Source organism: Myotis yumanensis, unplaced genomic scaffold (assembly GCF_028538775.1).
Source record: "Myotis yumanensis isolate MYYU_CA2020_CCGP unplaced genomic scaffold, mMyoYum1.0.hap1 SCAF_14, whole genome shotgun sequence".
NCBI classification, from domain to species: Eukaryota; Metazoa; Chordata; class Mammalia; order Chiroptera; family Vespertilionidae; genus Myotis; species Myotis yumanensis.
The window spans coordinates 24,509,730-24,537,573 of NW_027223765.1; the positions used below are offsets into that span (position 1 = coordinate 24,509,730).

At 41.0% G+C, this 27,844-nt stretch overlaps 1 protein-coding gene across 1 annotated transcript in view; it reads left to right on the plus strand.

Annotated features, from left to right (window-relative positions):
• Positions 1–27,844, plus strand: part of COL6A6 (collagen type VI alpha 6 chain) — a 93,155-nt gene that overhangs the window by 52,216 nt on the left and 13,095 nt on the right. The window contains exons 23-33 of the mRNA XM_070391120.1: positions 4,171–4,233; positions 7,311–7,373; positions 8,123–8,173; positions 9,980–10,015; positions 10,713–10,775; positions 14,960–15,022; positions 16,038–16,073; positions 16,194–16,230; positions 18,334–18,345; positions 21,863–22,356; positions 25,821–25,917. Of these exons, the coding sequence (XP_070247221.1) occupies positions 4,171–4,233; positions 7,311–7,373; positions 8,123–8,173; positions 9,980–10,015; positions 10,713–10,775; positions 14,960–15,022; positions 16,038–16,073; positions 16,194–16,230; positions 18,334–18,345; positions 21,863–22,356; positions 25,821–25,917 (1,015 nt within the window). The remainder of the gene's footprint in view (positions 1–4,170; positions 4,234–7,310; positions 7,374–8,122; positions 8,174–9,979; positions 10,016–10,712; positions 10,776–14,959; positions 15,023–16,037; positions 16,074–16,193; positions 16,231–18,333; positions 18,346–21,862; positions 22,357–25,820; positions 25,918–27,844) is intronic.

Consider the following 27,844-nt stretch of genomic DNA (forward strand, 5'->3'; position numbering starts at 1 on the left):
TTCCTGGGTACGACCTCCAGACTTGTGCCTTCATAGCTGTGGGGCCTTCATTTGTTTAACCTCTCTGTGCCTCAATTTACTCTGCTATAAAATAATAGTAATAGTAGCTGCCTCATTGGATTGTGGTAAAAATGAAATGGTTTAATATGTAAGTGCTTAGAACAGTGCCTGCAATATGGTAAGCACAGTATATATGTTTATTACTATTATATTGCATCAGTGTTACCTAATTTAACAGGGCTATTTTATACCCGAAGCATGCTCATAGCCAATCCAAGGAAAGCCAAAATAATAACATATAACAATATGTAATCTGTATTGCAATCATCGCATTTCATCATTCTGTATAATCTAGGTTAGATGATCCGTCAATAATTTATTTTACTCATTTACAAACATTTACTGAGTGTTTCCTGTTGTCACACCCTGTAGTAGGATAAATGGATGAGTCAGGCCCTACCCTCCAGTGCTCCCAGGCTCATAAAGGAGACTCATGCAAACAGATAATTGAGATGTGATGTGCTAAATGTTAAAATAGAAATATACCTTAGCAGAATTTTCCTGCATAGACTATTATTTAACTCTCTTGTGACATTTGTGTGTGTGTTTTTATCACAGAAGAGTTATTTTTGGAAGTTCTTAATGAATGAAATAAGTGTGTATGATTATTAAGATGATTGGTGTTTTTTGACCAGCATTTATTACAGTAACCCAAAAATAACTATTCAAACCACCTCAAGTTACATAGGATGCTTGTTTTGGAAATAATAAAGGTTCCAGCCAAAAAAAAAAAAGAATTATGCCCAACATAGAGTAGTGGGAGAAGGATGGAGTTAAAGGACGAGAAGAATGATTTAGCTTTTGCAAGATAAGGAGGTGTTTTCCAGGTGACCATGAGAGAAAGGCAGGCATCCAAGGAAAAGAACCAGATTATATTGAAAAAGATATTAAGGTGAATTTGGAGAACCACATGTGGTTCAATGTAGCTGGAATGTGGGATAGACTGGCGTTGTTAAGATCAATATCTCCTCAGGTGTCTTTGTGGTTTATTCTTGCATTAGGCCTCCCATCGCTGACCTTCTGATTTGTAAAAAATATATATTGATTTCAGAGAGGAAGGGAATGGGAGAGGGAGAGGGAGAGAAAAACATCAATGATGCAGGAGAATCATTGGTTGGCTGCCTCTTGCATGCCCCATACTGGGGATCTAGCCCCAACCCAGGCATGTGCCCTGACTGGGAATCGAACTGTGATCTTCTGTTCATAGTTCGATGCTCATCCACTGAACACTTAAAATCCCTCTACTTCTTCCTTCTGTGATGTACATGAAAATTACATATGGAAAACCAACAAAGTAAACACATGATTTTCTCCTCCTGAGAACCATTCCTAAATAGGAAGTTGGATAAGTAAATGAAAAGATGGGTGAAGTGATGGGTTCTATACAAAGTTCTGGAGATATGAAGTCAATAGGACATGCCCCTTCCTTTAAGGAGTGTGCTGTCTTTTATCTAGTGGATGAGAGAGAAATAAGTGAACAGTTGCATACAGAATAAAGAAATCTGTGGGACAATTGTGAGATCCAACACAAGTACGGTGTTCTGCTATTCTTCTAGAAACAGTGATGCTAAAAGTAAGATTTTCAGGAAAGGGAGATTATTTTTCTTCCTAGATCAGGGGTGGGGAACATCTGGCCCATGGGGCATATAAGGCCTGTGAAATCATTTGGTCTGGCCCTGCCAAGGCAACCACAGGTGGGACTCAGAATTCAATAAATCTAGAGGCTTTTTTTCATAGCAACATTCATTTATATTAAGTGAATTATATTAAGCGAATGATGCTATAGATATTCACATGGCCCTTGGCAGCAAAAAGGTTCCCCACCCCTGCCCTAGATGAAAAATGGACCAAAGCTAAGGGAACAACTTGCACAAGTGTGGAGATGTAAGACACAAGAAGTATGTGATGACTTCATATGGTTTGATGAGCATGAACATAGAATGATTGAAGTAGTCACAGATGACTACAGAGGCATGCAATACCAACAGTTTCAGGGATTTTTATATATTAATAAAGTACTAACACTTTATTCTGAAAGTTACTCAGAATTCAGAATTTCAGACAAAGTGACAGCAGCAGCCTGACATTTTAAATCAAAAGGAGAAAGGAGTGGGGAATGAATTAGAGAGAAGCCAGGCCATGGGAAGCCAGGAATTCGGCAGAAAACAAGAAGGGCCAGAAAGTAGGTGATGGCAATGGGAATGGAAGAGGTGGATACAGAGAGGGGAGACAATCTGTATGAATTGTAGTAGTAGCTGCTTCGTTTTGAGAGATGAGCTAGAGGGAAGGGGCTGGGTGATTCTTAGGTTTCTGGCTTGGGTTTCAGGAAGAGTGAAAATGTCACCATTTCTTAATGAAAAAAAAAATGAAACTAAGCAGGACTGATGGTAAATATGATTATCTTGGTAATCAATTCCTGTGGGATAGCCCGTAGGCATTTTAATGTATGAGTCTGGTGTTCAATTGAGTGGTTTGGACTGGAGATGCGTATATGGAGGAGTCATTTTGTAGAAGTGGTATGTGAATCCATGGGGTTCTCTCTCAGGAAGAGGGGAGAAAGTGAGAAAATAAGGTCAGAGGATGGGGCCCGGGGAGATTTAAGAAGCAAACAGAAGAAGGGTTGCCTTCAAAGTTTCCTGAGAAGAGACAAGAAAGGGACCAGGACGATTGTGGTAACTTGATGGTACAGAGTTAATGAAAAGTTTCAGAGAATGCGTCATCAATCTCAAGTAAGGTAAGAACAGAAAAGCCAACCGGATTGAATGTGAAGGTCATGGGAGCTGGTTCCATGCAGCAGTGCTCCTGGAAGAAGGAAAAAGGTTGAGAGCTATGAAGAGTGACAAAATTGAGACTATTTTAAGACAGAGAAGGGAGAGGAAAAGATGGAGAGCTGTGGGAATATCACGTTATCTTTCTTAGTAACGAGTTCATTGTTCAACAATCTTTCCTATTAGGAAAATTGTTTGATGTCCAACTTATTACAGTTTAGTTTTTTAAGATGAAAGGATTAATGTCATTTTTTTCTTCTGAACAAAATTAATTTGCCAAGTATCATGCTGATTACACAGATTTTGTTTATTTATTTTAAATTATAGTAACCATGGTAAAAAAAAAATTGTGAAAGTGATTTCAATTCACTGAGGATTGTTTAAAAGTACTTTAACCATTTTAACCAAGTGAGATTTCTGTTGCCATATGTTTTGATAACCCAAAGGAAAAATCTGATCAATAGTGTCAATAACATAAGACATTTGGGCTGGCTCTGAATTGGAATTTTTAAATGTTCACCTTTAAAGCTATTCCAATAAAACATTCTTTTAGAATGTTGGAGAGACTTCTATTATATCAAATAGACTTTCCATATAGATGTGTGGTATGTTTATCCTTCAGTTTAAGTTTTGTTTTATTCTTCAGTAAGATCTTAAAGCTTTCTTTATGTAGGTCTTTTTATATTTCTTGTTAAGTTTATTTTAAAAATTTTACAATATTTTTTCCCATTGGTAAGTGGAAATTCATTTACTTTTCTAACTTATTGCTAGGAAAGAGAAAACTATTTCAGAATATTATACTACTTGAACATATTACTGCAAATTATTTTCAGTAAAGTTTTTTGATCTTTCTATTGTACAAATAATATTATTTGCCAATAAAGATGTTTACCTTAAGACACACACATACACATGTTGCTTCTTGGCCTTTTGGCTAAGATCAAGGGTAGAGATCTGTTCTTATCTGTTTACAAGACACACACACTCAACATGCTTCCTACCAAAGCAAAGAACCGGGAAGACTGTAGTTCAAGGCAAATGTCATTTTGAATGCCTACTTTAAATGGTTGACATTTTAGCCACATCTGCTTAAAATCTAAAATCTCTTTGGAAGGAAGCTCAAATCATTTAGGCAACATCTGGCACGAATTACTTTATTAATTTCCCTTTATTGACCAGTCTTTACTTGACAGCTATGATACTTTTTTTTCCAAAGCAGGAATCAATAAAGCCACAAGTCTTTTTGCATCTGTGGTTCATTTTCCTCCTAGCAGAGACACAAACGGTTTAAAGGAAAGTTGCTTTATGTTCTGCTAAATTTGCAATTCTTGTTTTGTTTCAGGGGCCTCCAGGACCAGGAGGAGAGGCAGGGAGTCGAGGCCATTTGGGAAGCCAAGGAAATAAAGTAGGTCACATTCCTTATACCCACCAAAGTTCAGCTTTTCTCCTCAAGGGAAATGTGCCTGGTGCTATTAGCCAGAGCCCTTTCAACAGAAAGGAGAACAGATCCCATTGCCCCTACACCCTGGCTTGATTCTTAGAGAGCCAGCAACATCTAAGGATGTGGGTGTGGACCAGAATGATGTCAGGGATTCCAGCTGAGCATAATCTCAACAGGGGCTCCTCCCAATCTGAGCTAAGGGACCTCAGGGAAGGGGGCCTCTTCTGGGGGGGTGCTTTCCTTTCTCCCTTCTTTCCTCCCTCTCTCCTTCTCTTTTTTTCCTCCCTTCTTCTCTTCTCCATTCATACACACTGTTATTTCTTCCATTATTTTTTTCCTCTGTTCAAACCAACCTTTGCTGAACACCTTTTAAGACAAAGGCACTGGCCTGGCATGCAGCAGGAGAGCAGAGATCTTTGTCTGTTTTGCTCACTGATGCATCCCTAGTGCTTAGAACAGTAACTGCTGGTACATAATAGGTGCTTAGTAAATATTTGATTCCTTGGAGAGTTTCTATGTTGTACAATGATAAATATGGTATGGAATCAACTCCAAAGAATTCAGAATATTTTCAGGACAAGAATCTTTGTCATCAAGTAGTCAGGAATGTGGGACTGAAATAGTGCTCATAGAAATATTTTTGAACTGGTAAAAGAGGTATCATAGTGGCTACAGACTTTGAATGGACCTTAGAAGATAAGAAGGGCTTTAGCAAGCAGAGATGGGCATTGGAAATTTCAGGTAAAAGAAATAGGGCAAGCCCTAGCCGGTTTGGTTCAGTGAATAGAGCTTTGGCCTACAGACCAAAGGTCCCGGATTCGATTCCGGTCAAGAGCACGTTCTTTGGTTGCAGGCTCCTCCCTGGCCTGGCCTGGCCTGGGCCCTGGATGGGGCTCATGCCTGGGCCCTGGCCTGGGCCCTGGATGGGGCTCATGCAGGAGGCAACCAGTGGATGTGTTTCTCTCTGTCTTTCCCTCTCTCTTCTACTCTCTCTAAAAATCAATGGAAAAATATCCTTGAGTGAGGATAGAAAAAAATAGCAAAAAAATAAACAAAAAAGATACCATTATCATAAAAGAAATAGGGCAAAGGAAAGCACAGGGTTGGAAAATCCTGGGAATGGGTAGTTGGGGAATGAACCATGATCCTGCCTGGAGAGCACATAAAGAATAAGAATGTCCGTGGTTACTGACTTGATTACATACCAGTAGTCGGTACAGTGCTATTTACAGTATTTGAATGGAGAGTATGAACACAGCCAGACTTGGAAGATTTGAATAGGCAACACAGTGTAGAAATATTTTGAAGGCTGCGAGATTGGAAGCTAGGAGACTAGTTGGTATGTTCACAGTTTTCAAGACAAGCAATGATTGTGTGATTTAACAGGGTGAGGACAGGAGTGGCTCCTGATGGCTTTGTGGACTCTTCCAGTAGGAAACTGAATCAGAGGGAAAAGGGCTAGATGATTCATGGGCTTCCAACATGAGTGGTAACACATCACAGAAGGAAAGGGTTTGGGGCAAATTGGAGATGATTTCAGAGTCATTTGGACTCTTGGAAATATCTGTTTGTAAGGAGGGGAAGAGAAGACAGAGTGACTTACTGAAAAGGACGGGAAAGAAACAGAAAAGCACACTGGATGCTGTGAAGAGGGAGAGGGAGAGGGAGAGGTCAAGGGTATCAGCGTGTGCACACTTTGAGAGCCAGTGTCCAGAAGGAAAGGCATCAGGGCAGGTGATCTGCTTCCCTTTCATGGAACCCTCTTCTGTTTCACCGCAGTGCTCAGTGCTGGTGAACGTTTGTCCATTTGCACTTCTCACACTTACCGTGTTGCCTTTCTGTCCTTACAAATGAGTTAACCACTCCCACTCAGTGTGGGCTACACCACTCCCACACTGTGTCTTCCAAAGACTACACTGTGCAAAGGGCAGGGGTAGGGGGAAACTAGGCAATGAACTTGACGCACACTACCTCAGTCAGGTGGTTAAGATTAACATTAGTAGTGATAGCCATGTTGACAAGGACACACTCCTGAGATGATGTGATGAGAATGGCCCTTTACCTCTGTGGTCTTTATCCCCAAAACCCAAAAAATTCACCATAATCATGAGAAGAAAACATTAGAGGAACCCAAGTGGAAGGACATTCTACAAAATACCTGACCGGTATTCCTCAAAACTGTCAAGGTCATCAAAAACAAGGAATATTTGATACACTCACAGTCTAGAGGAGTCTAAGGAGACATGGCATGGGATCCTGAACAACAGCAAAAAAAAAAGGATATTTGGTAAAAATTAAGGAAAGCTGAATAAAGTATGGGATTCTGTTGATAATAATGAATCAACATTCATTTATTGTGAGAAATGTACCCTCCTGCTGTAACTTATGTAATGGTCAATAGGAGCATATAGGAACTCCAAGTACTGTCTTCCTGTTTCTGTAAATCTAAAATCTAAAACTTTGAAAGTTTTTTCGTTGTTGTTTTCTAGAAAAGGAGTTAACCTTCTTTTGTAAACCTGTGCCAACTTTCCCACGTAGCTGGAATTTCCTCAACATAATACCAAGATGGATTCAGAAGTCAGAAACAATTGCGAGGGACGCTGTGCTACTTCAGTTATAGTGATTGGCATGTCAAACCTTAAAACTAGATTAATAAGCCTGTGGTCTTCGCAGTAGCCAGATGATTTGCATGGATCATCATGGATCGCAGTTTTGTTACTTTTCTTAAATAGTGCAGAGCTTCCTCCTTGACGGACGGCATGACGCTTCCAAGAGTGCATTCCATGGCACTGAGCAGCTAAGATGGCAGCTTGCACTAAACAATACATCAGACTTGTTGAGGCTTCATTGATCAATAGAGGAGACCTCAGAGCCGGTTCCTCTGGTATTGGTGGCACAATTCCCAGTCCTGGCCACACACCCATTGTGACTGTGTGATACACATGGATGCAGTTAAAAAGTGTTGTCTCAGTGCCATCGTTTTAAATTTCATTTTACAAAAACCACCTAACAAGGTTGCATGTCATTGTTCTGTTTAACAGGGGGAACCTGGAGATCCGGGAGAAAAAGGCGCTCTTGGCCTTCCTGGTCCGCGGGGCTTGCCGGTTTGTTTCAGCATCACTTTTTATCTTTTAGATAAAATGACTGCCCTTGCAGTGTTCAATGGATAGCAGGTGTGTGAGAGATACCATCCCAGTCTAGCCTTGCAGCTCTCTAGAAATTGAGATGTTATCCTCATCTTGGATTAGCTCCTTGGCCAGCTTTTCCAAGGTGGCAACTTCCCAGGTACCAAACAGCCTGGCCAGGGTGCTCTTGAAGCTAAATCATAAAATGGACAGAACTTGTCGTCAGCATTCCCATAGCCCTTCTTCCAGTCTTCCCTCCCATCAGAACCCACTCATCAGAAACCCAACCGATGCTTGGAGGGCTTGTCACTAAGGCCTACAAGGGTCCAACAGTAGCCAGTGCCCAGGCATTTAGATCTTATTTGGCCAAGTGAAGATGGATTAGTGTTACGGTATTAAAATACAGGTGTTCTCTGGAAGGGAGAACACCACTACCTCCTTTTTTTTGAGATGACTACATGCCTGAAATGTCTAATCCTCGTATTAACACCAGGACTGGGTATAATTATTATTCCTACTTTTTAGATGAGACTAAGGGACAGTGCCGTATATGTTATTGAGAGACGCCTTTAGTGCCACTATCACCAAATGCCAGTGGCCTTCCCCAGAGAACGCTGCTTCCTCATTTCTCCTCATCAAACCCCAGAGCTGGCTGTCTAGTTCTTTTGTGAACAAGCCCGCGTCTGGCCGTAGTCTGGGATGCGTGTGATTAATCGCTTTGTTTACAGGGTGATGATGGCAACCCAGGGTATGGCCGCGTCGGAAGTAAAGGAGCAAAGGTAAGGCTTGTCGGCAGTAAGCTGGACGTTTTCTGTGTATCTTTTGTTGTGTGGTTTCCATTTATTTGCCACATTGAAGAGAAAGAAGAAAGCAGAGAGCTAGGCAGTTTGGGACTTTTCGAGAGAGATTTTGATCATTTATTTGCTGATATCCTATGCGGAATGGAGTGTAAATAAAACACACACACAACAATCTGGTGGTTCAAGGTGCAGGCAACAACTGAAACTTGGAAGTCAGTGTTCTGGTCCTTGCAGAGACGGGCAGCCAGGGCCTGGCTGGTTCCGGCCTGAACAGTGCGTTGAATCAGAGCAGCTCTGGCTCGAGTGCACTCAGGGAGGATTCCAAAGTGTGTCCTCCTCCTCTTCTGTTTACTCTAGTGAGAGGTTCCACAGGGCCTTTGTAAGTGCAGTGGGCCAAGTAGTAACTGAAAACATTTCAGCTACATCAGAAAGATAGTTTTATTTGTCACTGAATATTTAAATGTCTGGAAGTAAGCTAGACAAGTTTCTCGAAACCACTTTATATATATATATATATATATATATATATATATATATATATATATAAATTTATATATATATTTATAGTAACTACTTGGAAATCCTAACAACATCCACAAAAAACAATAAAGTGAAGAATATCCTTTCTGCCCACCTGGTGTGGCTCAGTGGTTGAGCATCGACCCATGAACCAAGAGGTCACCTGTGCAATTCCCGGTCAGGGCACATGCCTGGGTTGCAGGCTCGATCCCCAGTTAGAGGCGGGCAGGAGGCAGCCAATCAATGATTCCCTCTCATCGATATTTCTATCTATTATCCCTCTCTCTGCTTCTCTCTCTAAAATCAACAAAAACATATATTTCTTGAAAAGAATATTCTTTATGTAAAATGTTTGGGACCTATGACAAAGAATTACTAAAATGTGAATAAAGGCTAAAATGTTATAAAGAATCAGTGTAATTCCAAATTAAATCCCAGTGGGAATGATGCAATCATAGTATCTCATAAAAAGGGAAATATTACGTAGCCTACAGCATTGGAACGTTAGCTACTTTTTATAATGAATGTATTTAGTTTATAATTATATAAAGACATCATTATGTGATATATCAAGTAAGAAAAAAAATCAGAGTACAGTCAGGGGAAAAACACACCATTTATCCCAATTGTGCTCAAATGCATTTTAAATAGCTAAAAGGAAATATAACCCAGTATTTATAATGAGTAATGAGATTCTGGGTAATGAGAAGTGGGTACTTCTCTTGTTTCTATTCTTTTGTATTTTATATATATTTGAGGAGATACTACATTTAATGATCAGAAAATAAACTTTATTTTAAATAAAAAAAAATTTCATCAAATAGGGATTATCATACGTCTTCAACTATGGTCTGTGGCCAAAGTAAGGTAGGCAGAGAAGCAGAAAATGAAAGCGAGTCTAGACTCCAGGCTTTCCCAGTTTCTCCACTGAAATCCGTTTTCAGAGGACAGTTTCAGAGACACACGGCCAAATAACCAGCTTCCCTGTGACACACCTACAGGAGGAGCGCTGATGTGTAATTCCTCCACAGGATACATTTACACACTTACTTCGTGTTGCCACAACATTTTAGTGAAACCAGTAAATATTGGTTCCAACATAGAAGTTGAAGTCAGTTTCTCAAAGAGTGCTGTACAGTTTGTTTTTAACCTTTCCTTGGTTCAGGAGCAACTAAAGCAAAATAAGGCAGTGGGTAAAATTAAACTTAGTCTGAGCCTACCGTGGTGATACATGCATATATTAATTTTCCATATTGTCCATTCTAGGGACAAGAAGGATTCCCTGGAGAAGGTGGACCTAAGGTATTGTGTGCTTCATACTAACTAGAGATCGATCAGAAACACTTGTGGGTTATGAGATGCTCGAGGGACCATAGAAGGACAGTTCATTATAAATGAATTTAAAAATCTTTACAGGGGAAAGGAGGGAAGACGGGAGTTTTTTTTTAAATAAAAAAAAATATTTTTCGTTTTTTAATTCATAGGTAAGGGAAGAAATTACCCTTATTTATTTTCCTCTGCACCTGTGCTCCTTCTCCTCTGTCCTATCTAGTTTCATCTTTGTTCAAAGGAAAGAAAATAAAATGTAAGGAAAACCAAAATTATCTGATATCACCTGCCCCAGTTTTCCCAATGTGTTTATAAATCACCTTCAGATAATAAGTTAGCAATGCTGTCCTCTACCTTTAGGGCTTTCACTTTTGCTAGAAACGTCGACTGAGCTCAGTAAATGCCAGGTCCCATGACGAGATCAGGGGACAACGTCAAGGGCACAGTTCATGCCTCTGAAGAGACTGTGTTCTGGCTGGAGAGACAGAAGTAAAACAGTGAGCACCACTGTGCTGGGCAGACAGCTATGAAAATGGGGAAGAGACCTCAAAGTTGACTGTTAAAGATAAAAATGTATATGAAAATGTCTTCATGTTGGAATTAGTTTTAAAAACACATTGAGAGCGCTCTTTGATTTTAGTAACTATTTTATTTTTCTGAACTTATTCAGGGTGAGATTGGGGACCCTGGTGATCCAGGAGAAACAGGACCCAAGGGAGCTAGAGGCCAGATGGTAAGTTTCTTCGATGCTTACAACCTCGGCTGCTGTGGGAAGTCCTCTTCAGTGTTTTTCCAATCATTTGAGTTGTTTCCAAAGACTTGTAAAATGTGTGTGTGTGTTTAAGGCAAACTTGGGGAAGGGAATATTGCTCATCCTTCAATGCCAGCAAGAAGGTGGATGACTGTTTGCTTTTAGTGAGCAAGTTCACCCCTTCTGGCTGCCAAGGTAGCCTCCTATACACTGGAAATAAGGTTTTTGGTGGTTGTTTTTAAAGTGGCCTAGTGTTCTAAAATATGTTTTCCATTGCCAAAATATGGCCAGTTTAATCACGTCTCCCTGGCAGATTTAGTGCAAGCTAATGCCCACTGGCATATTGTGTTCACCAGAAAGGTTTTGTTAAACTGCTCCAATGCGGTGTGTACCCTGAAAGACCCTCTCTTTATTGAGCTCAAGAGGGTATCTCTTGAGCTTGGAGAGAAAGGTCCCCATTTATTATGTAACTGAATGTGTCTTTATTATCCCATGGAGGGAGTTAGATATTGCCTAATGCTCTGAATCATTCAGACTAAACACAAGTCTGCAGTAATTCTCATCAGCATCCTTGGGTTCCTGTGGCTCAGGAATGGATATTTGCATTTGCTGACTCTTGCTGTATCCTAGGCTTGGTATGAGATGGCTGCTTTAGGAAAGAGACAAGCTTATGGTAATTGTCTCCAGATACGTTCTTTGTCTCTCTTGTTCGGAACAGCACTGATCAGGTAAACGGCTCTTAACACCATGCCAGGCAGGAAAAGAAAAACACGAAATCTGATAGACTTTGAGACTAGAGGTGGTTTTCCAGTTTTGTCATCAGAGTTCATTTGCTTCTGGGTAGTTTTTTTTTTGGTTTTTTGTTTGTTTGTTTGTTTTTACAAAGTATAGTAAGAACTTTAGGGATTGTTTATGTAGGGTTTAGGGGTGCAAAATAAAGAACCTGCTCTTTTTCTCCATCCTGCTTCTCCCAAGAGAACTGCTTCCCAGCTATAAATCTTTTCCTCATACCTATTTTTGGATGGCTATCCTTTAACATTATGCTCTTTATAAAAAATGAAGACTGATATAATTAGAAATATAATTGGAAAAGACTTGGAAATCAATCTAGATGCCATCTGCATCGGAGTCTCTGGAACCTCTTTCCCTCAGCTTGTTAATGAAATCACTTACCCATCAACATCGGAAACCTGCTAACAAGTTCAGCTGCTTGTTGGACTCCCTCGCCCTCCACCCTCCACGCCCCCCCTCAATGGCACATTAATCATTTTTAAAAACAAACAAACTAGTGGGCGATATATAAACTTTTTCTCTTGGCCTTTGGTTCCTTGAATTTCTTCTTTTTCCCACATTGGGCAATTTATCACTGTTTGAAACTTGCTTATTTCACCTGTCACGCTGCTTTTCATCTCTGTGAGTATTGTTGGAGTTGAAACACTGGAAACTTCCAGGTTTTCCCTCCCAGAGTTGATGTTTCTATTGGAAGATTTTGGCCAAGCTTTGCCTTAAATGCTGAGGGCCTCCTCAGTTCTCGTGGAATGCTTACATTCCCAGTTTAAGTTTTCTAAATCTTCACCTTGGTGTTTTGTTTTGCTTTGTTTTGTTTTACCAACTGAAGAATTTTATTTTTAATTTGCTGTGATTTTCAACCTGTCTTATTCTGTGTATTCAAGTGTGTTTTTATGAACTTATATTTTTATTAACTTTACACATGTACATACTTTAAGGCAGGTTTTCTCAAACTCAGTAGTGAGATTTTGGGCTGGATGACTCTTTGGTGTGAGGGCAGGTCCTGTGCACTCTAGTATATTTAGCAGCATCTTGTCCTCTATCCACTCGATGCCAACAACAGCCACTGTCTCCATCCCCCTGTGACAGCCAAAGATGTCTCCAGACATGTCAAATGGCGCCCGTGGAAGATCTTCAAAATTCTCTCTAGTTGAGAACCACTGGTTGAAAGAATCAAGTAATTTCACAAGATCTGTTAGGAAAAAATGGCAATCCCTCGGCCCCTGTCTCTTCTCTCTTATTTTCCAGGTGGTCTCTTTGCTCTACTTTCTGGGAGATTTCTTTGACTTTACTCACAATGTTCTTCTTATATTTTAATTTCAAGAGTTCATTTTTTTCTCTCTGAATATTCCTTTTTTTATACTCTTCTGTTCTTATTTCATGGCTAAAATGTCTCTTCTTACCTCTCTTGAGGATATAAATTAGTATTTTTTAAGTCTCCTTTGCCCAAATAGTCTGTTTCCTACAGGGTTCCCCCCCCCCCCCCCGTTTTTCTCTATATTTAACATATGTCTGGAGAATGGGATTTCTCTTCCTATTGAGAACAAAAAGGCTGATTGGCAGCCTCAAGGATGTGGGGCTAGTCAGCCACAAGTTTCACTGAAAAGTGAGCTGGCTGAGTTCTTAGCAAACCTCTGGTACCAGCATCTTAGGTCTTCCTTCTTTGTCTAGTCAGATTCTCCTGAGAAGATTCTTGCAATTGCCTACCTGAGGGTGGAGGTCTGGCTGCCAGCTTCCTAGGACCACGTGGAAAAGGAGAGCTGAGGGTCCACATCTATTTCACCTACCTTCCTTTGATCTCTCTGTTCTCAGGACAGTGCCATTGGCCTTCAACTCTTCCTGGAGGTCCCTAGGGTAGACAACTCAGTTTTATTGTCTGGGCTGGAAGAAGGAACCTTCACCCAGAGAACTGGAAAGAGATTGGTGGATTCCTAAGATGATTTTCAACCAACCCTTAATTTAGCCTCTCCCTTTTGCCTCTACATCTAGAGGTACCTGGTGCTGACAATTTCTGAGCCTTCTGGGAATGTTATAAAGCACACGAATTCTTGGCTCTTCCTGCTGTTGGCTTAGGATTCAGCTTTTTCTGATCTGCTAAGTCATTTAACACTTAAACATCTGCTTTCCTGCCTCCAAAATTTCATGGCTATTATCTCCTTTCTCATTCTCTACATGCTTGTCGGGTTTTTGTGGAGGTGGTTTTGCCTTTAAAAAAAATCCACTTACTATTATTGTAGTAAGACATTGGGAGGGTTCAAAATTAAATGCATATGCTCAGTCTACCATTTTCCCCTGAGAGGTCAATCTATATCTGCTAAAAGAAAAAAAAACAAAAACAAAAAACAGAAAAAAAAACAAGATCAGTAAGTTTTGTTGTTTTTTTCCACATAACCCAGCATACTGTGAATATCATTGGAATACCCAAAGGACATCAATAATTATTTGCTGTTCCATGGGCCATTGCTTTTACAAATTAAGTTGATTTTAGACAACTTCATTTTTTATTCCTATAAAGGTTATAAATTATGTGGCACTTTGAGTGAACAAAGGAATATTGTTCAAATTTTTAAACTAAATTCTAGCTTTCCTTATGATAAATTATATCGTCGAGTGAACATGGAAAAATTCCTGGCATACGATAAGTGTTAACAACTGTTGTTTTTATGACTGTTGCTATTTCCCATTTTGCTACAGATATTTTCAGCCAACTGTTAAATGTTTTTTTATTGTTGTTTCAAGGGTTTCTATATTAAATTCTTTTTGTATTTCTGGGGTTTTTGTTCATTTGTTTTTCATTTTATAAATAAAATAAAAGTCACTAAATAAATTTAGATAAAAATTAATTTAGATAAAAATTTCTCCCTTAGCCCATCAATTCCAATTCTAGCAATCTTCCCAAGGAAATAATCAGAATTGCACATATAACTTTATGGAAGCATTGCTTATTACAACAATAGGAAACTTAAGTGCCAATGGTAAGGGACTGATTAAGTAAATCATAGCATATCTACTAGTAGCTATTGGAATACTATGCAGCCAGGAAAAGTGATTTTGCAAAAGAATATTTCGTACCACAAAAGTGTCCAGAGATATATATTTAGTTTAAAAGGCAACAGGGAAAAAAAGTATAAAATTGAGAAAAGAACATACAGATTAATACCAAGAAAATAAATAAAAGACTAGAAGAAAAGACACAAAAATATTAGCATTATTTGGGGGAGAAGGTATTACTGAGGACTTTTTTCCTTCCGTGTGCTTTTTATACATCTCTTTCTAAAATGAAAGTGAATTGCCTTTGAAACTTAAAATGCCCAAACCCACAAACACACACACATATGTATAAATATAATTTTAAAGTAAATAAATTCTGTTTTGAGATATCCGCTGGACTTCCCGGAGAACCGGGATCCCCTGGGGAGCTGGGACCTCCTGGACACAAGGTGAGTTGAAAAGCCATAAATCAGACCAGATCCTTTTCCAAATAAAAAGTCAGTGCATGGAGTCTTCTTTGTCCAAATGTACATACTTTCTGTCTCTGGCAACTATTTTCCACCTCTATGTGCTCAGAAAGAGGAAGCAAAAAGATGCCAGTTAAATATCAGTTGCCATGTCTTGGGAGGTGGAGAGAGCTGAGGGAGTAAATGAACAGTATAAAGACTAAAATGAGATTTGTCAACTATCAGCACATTTTATTCATCTGTCCAATCCTTGTCCTCTTCTTACATTCAATAAATGATCAGCAAATGAAGTTAAGGGGAAATTAATAAATAGTGAATAAATGGCCGAAGTTTCGTTGACATGAAATTTGCTTTCTTCAGAAATCTGGGTGGGCTCCATTGCATTTTTCTTGGAGTGTCTCTCTTAGCCAGACTCTTCCTGTTTCAAAGGTGGGATTAACACATGAAATTCGAGCCACTTTGTTCTTTCTGTCCTCTCTCAGATAGACATGTGTATGTAGGTAGGTATATTCAGTTATGAAAGACAATTGGGGTTATCTTTCCAGATGTCAGATCGAGTCGGGTCCCTTTGTCCTCCAGCCGATGATGGGAACAGATTAAGGTTCAGCTCAGCTCCTGTTCGGTGGCCAAGACAAAGCATGGAATTGAGGAACTCCCAACCTCTGTCTTACGGAGGGGCCAGGCATCTGGATGGTCCAGTGACCAGTGGTCAGCTCCATCCTTAGATTCTGGACAGCCCTTAACAAGACATGGGGTCGGAGGAAAATAGCCTTTGGAAATTTGTGTTCATCAAACTTGCTGCTTATTGGTTATCCCCCTTAGAATGTTGTTGCAAATTAGGTGAGGAATATCTACGTGTATTCTTCCTTCCCCCTCTAACTTAATAAGAATAAAAACTTTAAAAAGTCATCCTTTTCTTAGAGTAATGTTGGTGCGCATTCTGGCTACTGATGTATGTGCTTAGAGCAGTGAAACCACATTTTGTTTGTTTCCCTAGGGTGTGAAAGGGGCCAAAGGATTAGCTTCGTTTTCCGTATGTATCTCCTGACTCCAACGGAGTGTTCCAAGCACTCCATGAAATGTATTTTCTTTTTAAACTTCGGGATCTGGCAGTCTGTTGGTTAATTCTTTCTGTTTTATTTTTGAACTGTAGATGTGTGAGCTCATTCAGTATGTGCGGGACCACAGTCGTAAGTACCCTGCTTAAAATGATCACCCAAGTTGTCAGCATTCATAGAAGAAAAGCAGCAATTTCTGCACTCAAAATTGAGACAATTTACCAGCCAATTTCTTAAAATTAGAGATGTCACCGCATATATTTTGAGTCAGCATAGACTGGTGACTATTAACTAACTCCCTCTCTTGCTGCCAGCATGTTTAATGGAACCTCTTCCAAGCACTAAGTAATGATATATCTAGTGCTTCTAGGGAAAATTGAGATATGAGGTCAGAACTCTCTGGATGGTGAAATCAATCAATCAATGGACAATCACAGTGAACACTTTAAAATGATTATTAACTCCTGACCCTGGCTGACAGGATTGAATTCACCTGGTGTGAAAGAGACAGATGAGTAAGAAGCTGTGATGATAAGGTGTCCTGGTGTTTGGGAGCCCAGATTTTGGTTTATAGGATTAGAAATACCTGGGAAGGTGTGCTTGATTACTTTGAGTTGGACTGATTTACTTGTAAAATTACTCATTCTGCCAATAGTTTTTCCTCTCAAAATTTTAAAAGCAAAAAGGTATTTTGATTTGGCAAATGCTCGCTCTTTTGAATTTGCTTTAAGACCCTTATGGCAGCTTGTCCTACCAAAATAGGTGTTACCACCATCAAAGGAAGTCCATGTACAAGATCAGGAGAGAGTTGAGTATTTAATGTTTATCTGCACATGCTCATTGACTTTCCAAATAAACATTATGACTGATATGAAGAATCAAATTTCTCCTCAAGGCATTTTGGGGAAGAAAAATAAACAAAGTAGAGCTGATTTCTGTAGAGGGCATTGGTCTCTAAGATACAGACTTAAAAGCTTTGAATGTAGGGTTGATTTTTTCTTTTTAAATCTTCTCCTGCGGATATTTTTTAATTTTATTTTAGAGAGAGAGTAAGGGGGAGAGAGAGAAACAGCAGTGTGAGAGAGAAATATGGATTGGTTGCCTCCCATATGCACCCTGACTGGGAATCAAACCTACAACCTTTTGGTGTACGGAAGATGCTCCAACCAACTGAGCCACCTGGCCAGGGCTGCAGGGTTGATCGTAACTCTGCCTTTATGCAGCAGAATGGAACCATCCAATGATGGGAATCAAAATATATACATTGTGTCATGAAGACTGGCCGCTTTGGGGCTGAGTTAGCACAGTAGGCCTTTTGACATGGGAGTCATGTGAACTATGATGACTCAAGAGTAGATCCAAGTAGGGTGAGGCCTGATCTTTTAAAATTTGAGGGGCTCGGTAGAAAATCACTAATCCAAAGGAGGGCACAAAATTATTTCAAAAGTAAGTGTTCTTTAGAACAAGAAAGGAAATCACAATCAATGCTTTCTGCATAAAAGTATGTGTTCACGTGAGGCCATCGATAGGGGCCCTCCCAGGGCCTTGCAAGGGGCCACAGCAGGTGAGAGAGCAAAACCAGTGCCGTCCAGTACAACTTTCTGTAAGGATGGAAATGTTCTGATGCACTGTCCAATACGGTGGCCACTAGCCACGTGACTCTGAGTACTGGAAAAGCTGAATTTTATATTTAATTTCATTTTAACTAGTTAAAATCTAAAGTCACATGTGGCTAATGGCTTCCATGTTGGACAGTACAGACCTAAAACTTAAGCATCATTTGCTTCAGAATAAATCTATGTCTGATGTTTATACACACACTTATGTGTGTGCGTATACAAATATAATTGAGAGCTATAGAAATCTACATGAGGAAATTTAGAGTAAAGAGAGGGTAGGGCCTGTTAACTTTCCAAATTCTGTGCACCTCCCTGCAACATAATGTTCCTTCCCGGGCCAACGTTCTTTTCCTTGACAGCTGGCTGCAGGCTGCTGAGTTATGGCTGTTTATTGTCCCACCTCTCCGTTCCCATTCCCTGTGGAAGGCGCAGGGCTTGTGCCAAGATGCTGGGATGCATCTGCGTTTTCTCCAAACCCTATCTGATGCTTTGATTTCTGAGTCATCTACAAAAAGCACACAGTGCAGCATCTCAGCTGCCCTGATTTTCCCACGCAGGACAGAATTCTGTTCTCCTACCAAATAATAACCTAATCTCCTTTGTTCTTCTTTCCTAGCTTGCGGACACGGTGAGTAATCTTTATTTACAGCATATTATAATCAAGCCCAAAATGTCATACATCTGGAGAGATGAGCTAGAATAATGTGTTGCCTACCAAATGATATAAATTTTACCTAGGCTGTCTTTGCTTCATCATACTGGTAGCATAGACCTGCCTTCAATAAATCACTCAGTTTTGGCCGAGTCTCACAGCTATTTTTCAACCAACTGGTTTGATTTTTCTATTATTAAAATTTCAATGACTAGCATTACCATTTATCTTACTTTTGAGTTTTTTGTAATAATATCCCTTCCCCCTTCATTTTTTCTCTCTCTCAATTTGTCATATTGTCTCTGTGGTTTAGAGGTCAGGAATTAAGATGCAGAAGGGGAAAAGTGGAAACTAAAAGTAGAGATGATCAGATAGCAAGTAAGCTGAATGTACAACTCAGATCATGCTAAAATCTATGGAGTTCATGCCTGATGGTAATTACAAGTTGATTGATTATCTTTCAGTGCTAATTTTTAAGTCTTTTACAAATGCCTATTACATATGTTTGTATAAACCCATCATCCTTCTCTTATACCTTTATACCCTTACACCTTTTTTAAAAATATATATTTTTATTGATTTCAGAGAGGAAGGGAAAGGGAGAGAGAGATAGAAACATCAATGATGAGAATCATTGATCAACCGCCTCCTGCACGCCCCACACTGGGATCAAGCCCGCAACCCAGGCATGTGCCCTGACCGGGAATCGAACCGTGACCTCCTGTTTCATAGGTCCATGCTCAACCACTGAGCCATGCCAGCCAGGCCCTTATACTTTTTATGTAAACCCACCAATCTGTGCCCTCTGATTGCTTGTTCACTCATTCAACAGATAGTTATTGAAAGCCTATTATGTGCCAGTCTGCCCCGGGAACCAGGGACACAGGGGTGGCTAAGATGGATGGGATTCCTGTCTTTATAAGTTCCCATCCCAGTAGCAGATCCAGATAATAATTAAAAGAAAGAATTACACAGTCCTATAGTTGCTATGAAAGGCGTAAAGAATACGATACTCTGTCACAGAATAATAGGGGAGGGGAGAAACCCTTATGGATGGAGGGCTCCTCTTTGAGGCAGGGACACTGAAGTTTGGCCTCAAGAATAAAAACCAGCAAGCTCTGTACTAGCCGGGCACAGAGAAGTGCAAGTGCAAAGGCATGAGCCAAGATAGAGCTAAGCATTTTTCAGGAGCTGGTGGAAGCCCCCATGACTAGGACACAGAGGGAGGGGAGATTGGCATTTGAAAAGATGAAGTAAGCCAAGGCCAGGTCAAGCTGAGCTTCCCAGGTTACAACAAGGCAGCTGGATTTTATCTGAATTACAATGGAAGATTAAAGAATTTATTGCAAGTATGAAGGTTGGGGGAGCATGAGCTGATAAACAATTTTTTGAAGCTTACTTGGAATAAGTGTCAAAGCCAGAGGATTACTAGTTAGGAGGCTGTTGTGGTATTTCAGGCAAAGATGGTGGTGGCCTGGATGAGGGTCACCGTTGTTATGTTAGGTGAACGGCCTTGGTTTGGTTTGCCTCCTTCTATCCTCATCATCACCTGCTCCGTGCCAAACAGCGGCCATCAGTGTACAGTGTGTGGCCACAGGGCCATGTTGGTCTCGGTGTGGCAATCCATGCCTTGAGGAGGCCTCCTCGGTGCCACCACAATTCAACCTAATGTCCTTCAGTGTCCTTGGGTTCCTGCAGCTTGCTGGGTTTTGGGGGATGTATTTGGCAAGTTGAATTAGCCCTTTGGTGTTTTTCCCGAAACTTGAATTTGTTTATATCTTCTGCCAGTGCTGCGAATCCTTTTTTCCCTTTACCTCTCAATTGCGTCTGAAGCTGTGTTGTCATCATTCCCATATGCAAGTAACAGCCCCAACACAAAGCTGGTAGAACCACTTTTGTGTTTGGTCATAGTTCCACTCATTTTTTTATTATAAAATTGAGATGACCTTAATTTTTAAAAATCTGTTAAACCCATTAAATTAGACTCAGAAGCTAATACATTCTGTCCTGTCTCCATTGAGATGCACAGTGTAATTTGGAGTCGGATGTTTATTCTTAGTTGTCCTTTTGCCTGTGAAGGTCACAGAGTCGGGGACCAGAAGGAGATCATAATCCAGCACTGAGTGGGGGGTGAGACCCAACTGGCCATGGCAGAGGCCTCCCTCCTTGGCCAGCCTGGGCGGGACCCAGCAGGTCTGAGTTCCTGAGCTCCCTGTGAACAGCTGGTGGTCTCATGCGCTTATTGTCTCTGAGTCTGACTTGCTGGCATTTGACGGAGAGGAGACCACCCCTCCGAGAGAAGCACATCGTTGAGATTTCCAGACATCTTCCCCATTGTCAAAGTTTTGTTCTTCTTCCTCTACCTATTGCAAAGAACTGTCCTTTGGTTCTTTTTCATTCGGGCAACATTTATTAGATCCCTGATATATGGCAGAGACTAATAACTTGGCAGATCAAGAGAGACACAAGCCCTGTCTCCACACTTCCTAAATTAGTAGGAGAGGCGAACATTAATCAGATATCCAGACAAGTGGAAATTGCCAACTGTGATAATTACAGGGAACTGGGATTAGAATGAATGAATTGGGACCATTGACTAAATCTGAAAGTAATGCTTACATTTGAATTTAATAATCATAATTCAAAGTTTCTCTAAGTGGTAAGATATTTATTGATTAAACTTGCATTTTAGCCATCACATAAAAAAACCAGTTAATTTTTTTTCTTATTCTTTTAAGTGATAGAGTTCTCTCCCACAGTGAAAAAGTCTGTAATAATAATTATAATAGTAATGGCTAACATGAATTGAAAACCTACTATGTGCCGAGCACTGGTATCCTACGTGCTTTACCTGTATTGATTCATTTCATCTTCAGCACAGGCCTATGCACTGGGTGACGTTAGGACTGACATTTTACAGATGAGCAAACTGAAGCGTAGAGGGCTAAGTCCCTTGGACAAGGTCACTTGGCCAGGACTTCCCGGTAGTGCCTGCTGCCTTTGCACCTGTCTGTTCTGTATAGAGTGTGTCAGTTCTCTTCCAATCTTTAGAACTTATCAGCAGAGCTCTCACACCCATTTCTTTTTATCTCATTACAGTTCCTCACTAAGTAAAAAAAAAAATTAGTTTCTTTAACTGAGTGAATTTCCAGCAACAAACACGATGCCATTGATCCAATCTCTAGGTAAAAGGAAGGGCATATCCATGAGCTCTTTGTCATTTAGAAGGAATTTGGAAATTAACTTACAAATGTCATTAGAACTCAAATTGAATTGTAGACTTTTCCTTGTGTTTTATTTAAAAAGAGCAAATTCAGATTTTTAGAGCAGCACTGTAAGTGTTCAATTTAAATATGTAATGTTCCAAATTTTTTAAATATTTAAATTGCTAATACTTCCTTAACATTTCCATATTTGAACATTTAAAATTACTTTGCCTTCTATGTGTCTTTTTTCAACACTACCTGATCCTGGGCGTGTTCTGGCCTTTTAGGAAAACCCGAATGCCCCGTGCATCCCACCGAGTTGGTGTTCGCCTTGGACCAGTCGCGGGATGTGACGGAGCAGGAATTTGAGCAGATGAAGCAGGTGATGTCCTCCCTGGTGAGCGGCATGCAGGTCCGGGAGAACAGCTGCCCCGTGGGGGCGCGCGTCGCCGTGGTCTCTTATAACTCCCATGCCCGGCACCTCATCCGCTTCTCAGACACCCACAGGAAGAGCCGACTCCTCCGGGAAATCGAAGCCATCCCTTACGAGAGGTCCTCTGACAGCAGGGAGATCGGCAAAGCAATGAGGTTTATTTCCAGGAACGTCTTCAAGCGAACCCTCCCGGGGGCTCGCACAAGAAGAATCGCCACACTTTTCAGCAGCGGCCAGTCTGCCGATGTCCAGTCCGTCGCCACGGCCGCTATGGAGTTCAGTGCCCTTGACATCGTTCCGATCGTGATCGCTTTCAGCAACGTGCCCTCCGTCAGGCGTGCGTTTGCGGTAAGAGGGTTAAGCCTTTTCTGTGACTTTTTTTTGGGGGGGAGGGGATTATATTCAGAAGTCTCTATAAGAAAGTAGAATTATACTATTTAGTACTGTTACCAGGAGCATGCTAAGCCCTTTACGTGCATTATCCTGTTTAATTCTAAAAGGTACCATGCATGACATAGGCATAATTGTTATTCCAATTATATTATGAGAAAACCGAGTCTGAGAAGTTCACCTCTATGCCCGGGGTCACACAGCTAGGAAGAGGCCAAGTCAGGACTTGAACCCAGTTTGCTATTCTAGTGCTTCTGCAAGGGACTCTGAGGTGCCTCTGGGTGTAAAGATACTCAGTCAGGAAGGCCAGTAAACATTCCTGGATGTCACTTTATGGCCAGAGTAAGTAATTGTTACTCTACAATGAAAACCAATGGACTGATTTTATAGCTTCACCAATCGTGTAACTATCTAGATGTTACAAAGGAAAACCTATTCTAGTTATAGCTTCTTAGGCTAAGGATTAAATTCTTACTGTGCAGCATTCCTAAGGAAATGTGGGATCAAGATGACCATAGTTTTAAATGGTGGTATAATTGACATATAACATTATATTAGTTTCAGGTGTACAACATAATGATTCAGTATTTGTATATATGACCAGATGATCACCACAAAAAATCTAGTTAACATCTGTCACCATACATAGTTACAAAATTTGTTTTTTCCTTGTGATGAGAACTTTTAAGATTTACTATCTTGGCAACTTTCAAATGTGCTATACAGTATTAACTATAATCATGCTGTACATCACATCCCCATGAGGTACTTATTTTAAAACTGGAAATTTTTACCTTTTTACGCCCTTCACCCGTTCCACCCATCCTCCCACCCCACACTTCTGGCAACTATCAAACTTGTTCGCTGTGTGAGTTAGGGTTTGGTTTGGTTTGGTTTTGGATTCCACATGTAAGTGAGATCATATGACGTTTGTCTTTCTCTGTCTGATTTGTTTCCCTCTGTATAATGCCCTCGAATTCCATCTCTGCTGTCACAAATGGCAAAATTTCATTCCTTTTTATGGCTCAATAATATTCCATTGTACACATTCATATACGTCTTTATCCATTTATCCATTGGTGGACACAAGTTGTTTCCACGTCTTGGCTACTGTAAATAATGCTGCAATGAATATAAGGTGCATTGATCTTTCTGAGTTGGTGCTTTTGGTTTAGTTTTGATATTTTTTTCTATTAATAGCCAGAAGTGGAATTGCTGGATCAAATCATAGTTCTATTTTTAGTTTTTTGAGGAACCTCCATGCTGTTTTTCATAATGGCTGAACCAATTTACACTCCACCAAGAGTGCACAAGGGTTCCATTTGCTTCACATCCTCGCCAGTACTTGTTACTTCTTGTCTTTTTGAAGATAGCCGTTCTGACCTTTAAAACACCTGCCCATAGTGGCTCAGTGGCAGGGCTCCCTGACAAAAGACCTGCTGAGCCCAACCAAGTGTCCTTCCTGTCCTCTGTGATGGCCCGATATGGTGTTTTGTTCTGCACTTGTGTGGATCCATGAAGAGGGGCCCCACACAGCAGCAAAAGGGCCTTGGAAGATACAACCTGAATAAAAGGCCAAGCATTGGAAAACGATTTCATTTGGAGGAATGAAAGTAAGAAGCAACTGAATCACTGCCTTCAAGTGTGTGAAAAATTATTACTGGAGAAAATTAGCCAGCTGAACGCCAAGTTAGCAAAATTTCATATTAGAGAAACTGGGATTGATAGAAGTAGGAAACTCCAGGTTAGAGTTAGGTAGGAATTTTCTCAAGGCAAGATTGATTTCCTGTTGGCATGGACTAGCTGGCTCCATGTAGGTGGTAAGGCATCACCTTTGCCTGAAGGCCTTTCATAGGGGCAGCCACTCACCTGTCAGTGACTTCTACCTGTCTTTCCTGGAGACTGGAGGCTAGGATTCAGTGGGCTTTTGACCTTTCCAGCTGTGTAATTTTCGGTGAAGGGTGTTCAAATAAGCAGGACTGAGTTAAAACAGGGCACTTTGTCTATAAAACAGAGCAAGCAGAGTTGTTGTGAAGATGAAATGATGCAATGCTGTGCATCAGAGCTTAGTACAGAGCAAACACTCAAGAAGTTAGCTTTTGCTTTATTATCATTCCTTTACTTGGTACTGAACTACAATCTGTTTAACAATATTGAAGTCTAGGATGTAGAGGCACTAAAACTGCTATTAGCCTCACTGATCTAACTCAGAATTATGCAAACGATCAGACTGATAATATCAGCCTCAGAGAAGAAGATGCACATAAATTAGAAAAGACTGGGGCCAGCAAATGAAGCTGCAATGAGAGGCAGGAGCTCCAAATCCTGTAAGTGGATTTGGTTACTCACAGAGTCCTCATAATTCCCTCTGTTTATTGAGAGCCCCTATTGCCCTTGGCTTTATTTAGCCACGAAACAAGGGATAACTTAATATCTAATGCAAATAAATAATTGAGGGTACTTGGAATATAAACTTAAACAGACACAATGCCATCACTCGCTCAAAGGTATATGCACAGCATATAACTTAAGAAACGTACTTTGTTGGTTTATTTTAAACCTTTTGCATGTTCACATGTCACTTATAGGTTCTACCCAAATCACCTAGAGACTCTTTGCTCCTTTCTTGAGGGAGTTCATCTCAAAAAGGCACCAATGAAGGTACAAATTCTTGACAAAGACCCTGAGCAGAATTGGCTCCAAACACCCCTTCGACAGAAGAGTGAGAGCTGCAGACAGAAGTCAGAATTGGTCCCAAGGTTCATTCATCCAACAAATGTTTGTGAGCACCTCATATATACCAGGCGCTGTCCTACACTGAGGGGATACAGTACATCCCCAAAGGCTCCCAGACTGTGAGAGGGCACAGGCTGGGCTGATTGACCACCCCCCCGCCAAGTGCACAAATTTCATGCATTGGGCCTCTAGTGTAATAAGAATAGCATTTAGTAAGAACTGCCCAGACCTTGCGACCCTTTTCCTAACACTTTAAACTTTCTTTGAGCTTCAGTTTCCTCATCTGTAAAACAGGGATGATGAAAAAAACTCACTGGGTTGTTGAGATAATGGGTATAATGGATAGAAAGTGCTTGGTGGTCTCTCATGACACATGTGGCACCCACCAGTAAGTGCTTTTCAATGATGGTCATTCAGTAGCCTTGTTAGCTAGGCGTATACATAGTTATTCCATTTTACAGAGGAGGAAACAGAGGCAAAATAACTTGTCATACAGCTAAGGGGAGCTTCAGGGGCTCGCACCCAGGCAGTGCTCTCAGCCACCCTGACACAGGCTATGCCTCCCCTCGACTTTTTTAGAAGCAGCAGCGTTGCTCTCTCCACATCTCAGTTCTCTGAACAATCCTGGGAAGTTCTTGCAGCCCCACCCACTACACTGTTCTTTCTCTCCCTTCTCCTCCTTGCAGATCGACGACACTGGCACATTCCAAGTAATAGTGGTTCCGTCCGGGACCGACTACACGCCAGCACTAGAGAGACTACAGAGGTGCACGTTCTGCTATGGTAAGACCCACAGAGAGAGCGGAATTTGATCAGGCCTGTTAAGCACACTGAGTCACCCTTGGCAGGACCGGCTGGAACTTGGCAGCTAGGACATGGGTGGCCTTGGGAGAGTCTCCCTGGGGCTCCGGGCTCACCCCATCACACAGCATCATCCACAGATGGAGCCTCTCAGCTTCGAGCAGGGGCTCCTCCCCTCCTAGGTACCACAGCAGGAGGATTACATTCCCGGGCCTCTCTGCCTCGTGCAGCTTCCAGGAACCAGCAAGGATTTTTAGAAAAATGTAGCCTGTCTCATGGCCAAGCTTTTCATGCTATAAAGCAGGGCAGGAAACGTCCAGCCCCATGTAAGGCCTGCAAAATCATTTGGTCTGGCCCTGCCAAGGCATTAGGGGTGAGTTAATTAAATGTTTGATCAAATATAGCAGGCTAATTTTTAAGGTGATAATTCTATATGGCCTGTGAATGATGTTATAAAGATCCAAATGGCCCTTGGCAGAAAAAAGGTTCCCCACCCCTGCTATAAAGTATATTTATGTGTTTCTAAATCCTAAGTATTCACACCCCAAAGAAATGTTTTATAGTATAAGTGGAAATTAGCAGAAATCCGTGCATTTCTCATCCAAAAGATGCTTCATGGGCTTCCAAATGTGAAGCATCAAGATTTGCAGCCCTGGTTTGGGTGTTGTTGTGGTTTATACAGTCTACAGGTCTAGCTGGGGAACTGGCTAACCTGTAGTTGAGAATTCTAGTAATTTGGAGTTCTAGGAATTATGAAACGCGTGAAAGCCGCTGAGATCACTGGTGTGTGGGATAGCTGAGTTATCCAGCATTCATTAAAAACCGTGCCCTGTCTAATTGCTTTACAGAACACTGATGATGGTGGTGATGATGGTTAATACCTAAGCTATGGTGTTTGTTGTGTTTCAAGCACTTTTCTGTTTCATTCAATCGATAGAATCACCCTAAAACGTTTGAACTGTTATTACCACCATTGTACAAATGAGGAAAATGAGGACTAGAGAGATGAAATCATTTGCTCAGGACCTGGCAGCCAGATCCAACCCAAGAAAACTAGCTTTAAAACACCTGCAATTTATGATAGCAGAGATCCCATTATTCTGCCCCTTGAAACTGTACTTGGCCTCGAAGAAAATGTTTAATTCCTCTTCTTCTCCATGTTAACCAATGGGACGCTAATGCTCACCATATAACTGACCTCACAGGGAGGTAGTAACTAGGAGGCAGAAGCAGCACTTTTCCTAATAACCCTCCCTTCTCTCTGCTTCCCTCTAATCAATCTCTCTCCTTTCCTCCCCACCTCTTTCCCCCTCCTTCCCTTCGCCCGCTCTCCTGCTCTCCCCCTCTCTCTCCCTTTGTCCCCCTCTCTCTCCCTCTCTCTCCTCTCTCTCCCTCTCTCTCCTCTCTCTCTCTCCCCTCCATCCGCTCCTCTTTCAATTGCACAGAGCGTTAGGCACTGGCATTCTTACTCTAAGCACTTAAAGTGCTAACCATACTGTGGGGAGCTACATCCCACCCTCTATGTTCTCAGTTGGCTCTCAAACATGTCAGTTACCGCGGTATGCTGTATGTTGCACAGTCAGAAGTTGCACATGTGTGACTAGGGATAGATTTTGGCTTCATTTCTTGGCTCGAACCCTTGTTTTGTCTCCTAGGCATTTAAGGGAAGATATTTTGGCTCTCATATCCTGCAATTAAAAAACCCCACAAAATTGAACAAATGGGCAGCCTGCTGTCCCTGGTTTTAGAAACTGCCTTGCACACAGGTGACTGTTCAGTCATCTGACCATTAAATATGGTCATAAAATTTTACTGAATGTTAGTAAGGGAAATGTAACTTGTCCAGAGCCACATGGAGTCCACGAACAAGAATGAAGCTAGGAAGTTTGCGACATCCCCTAGGATCTGC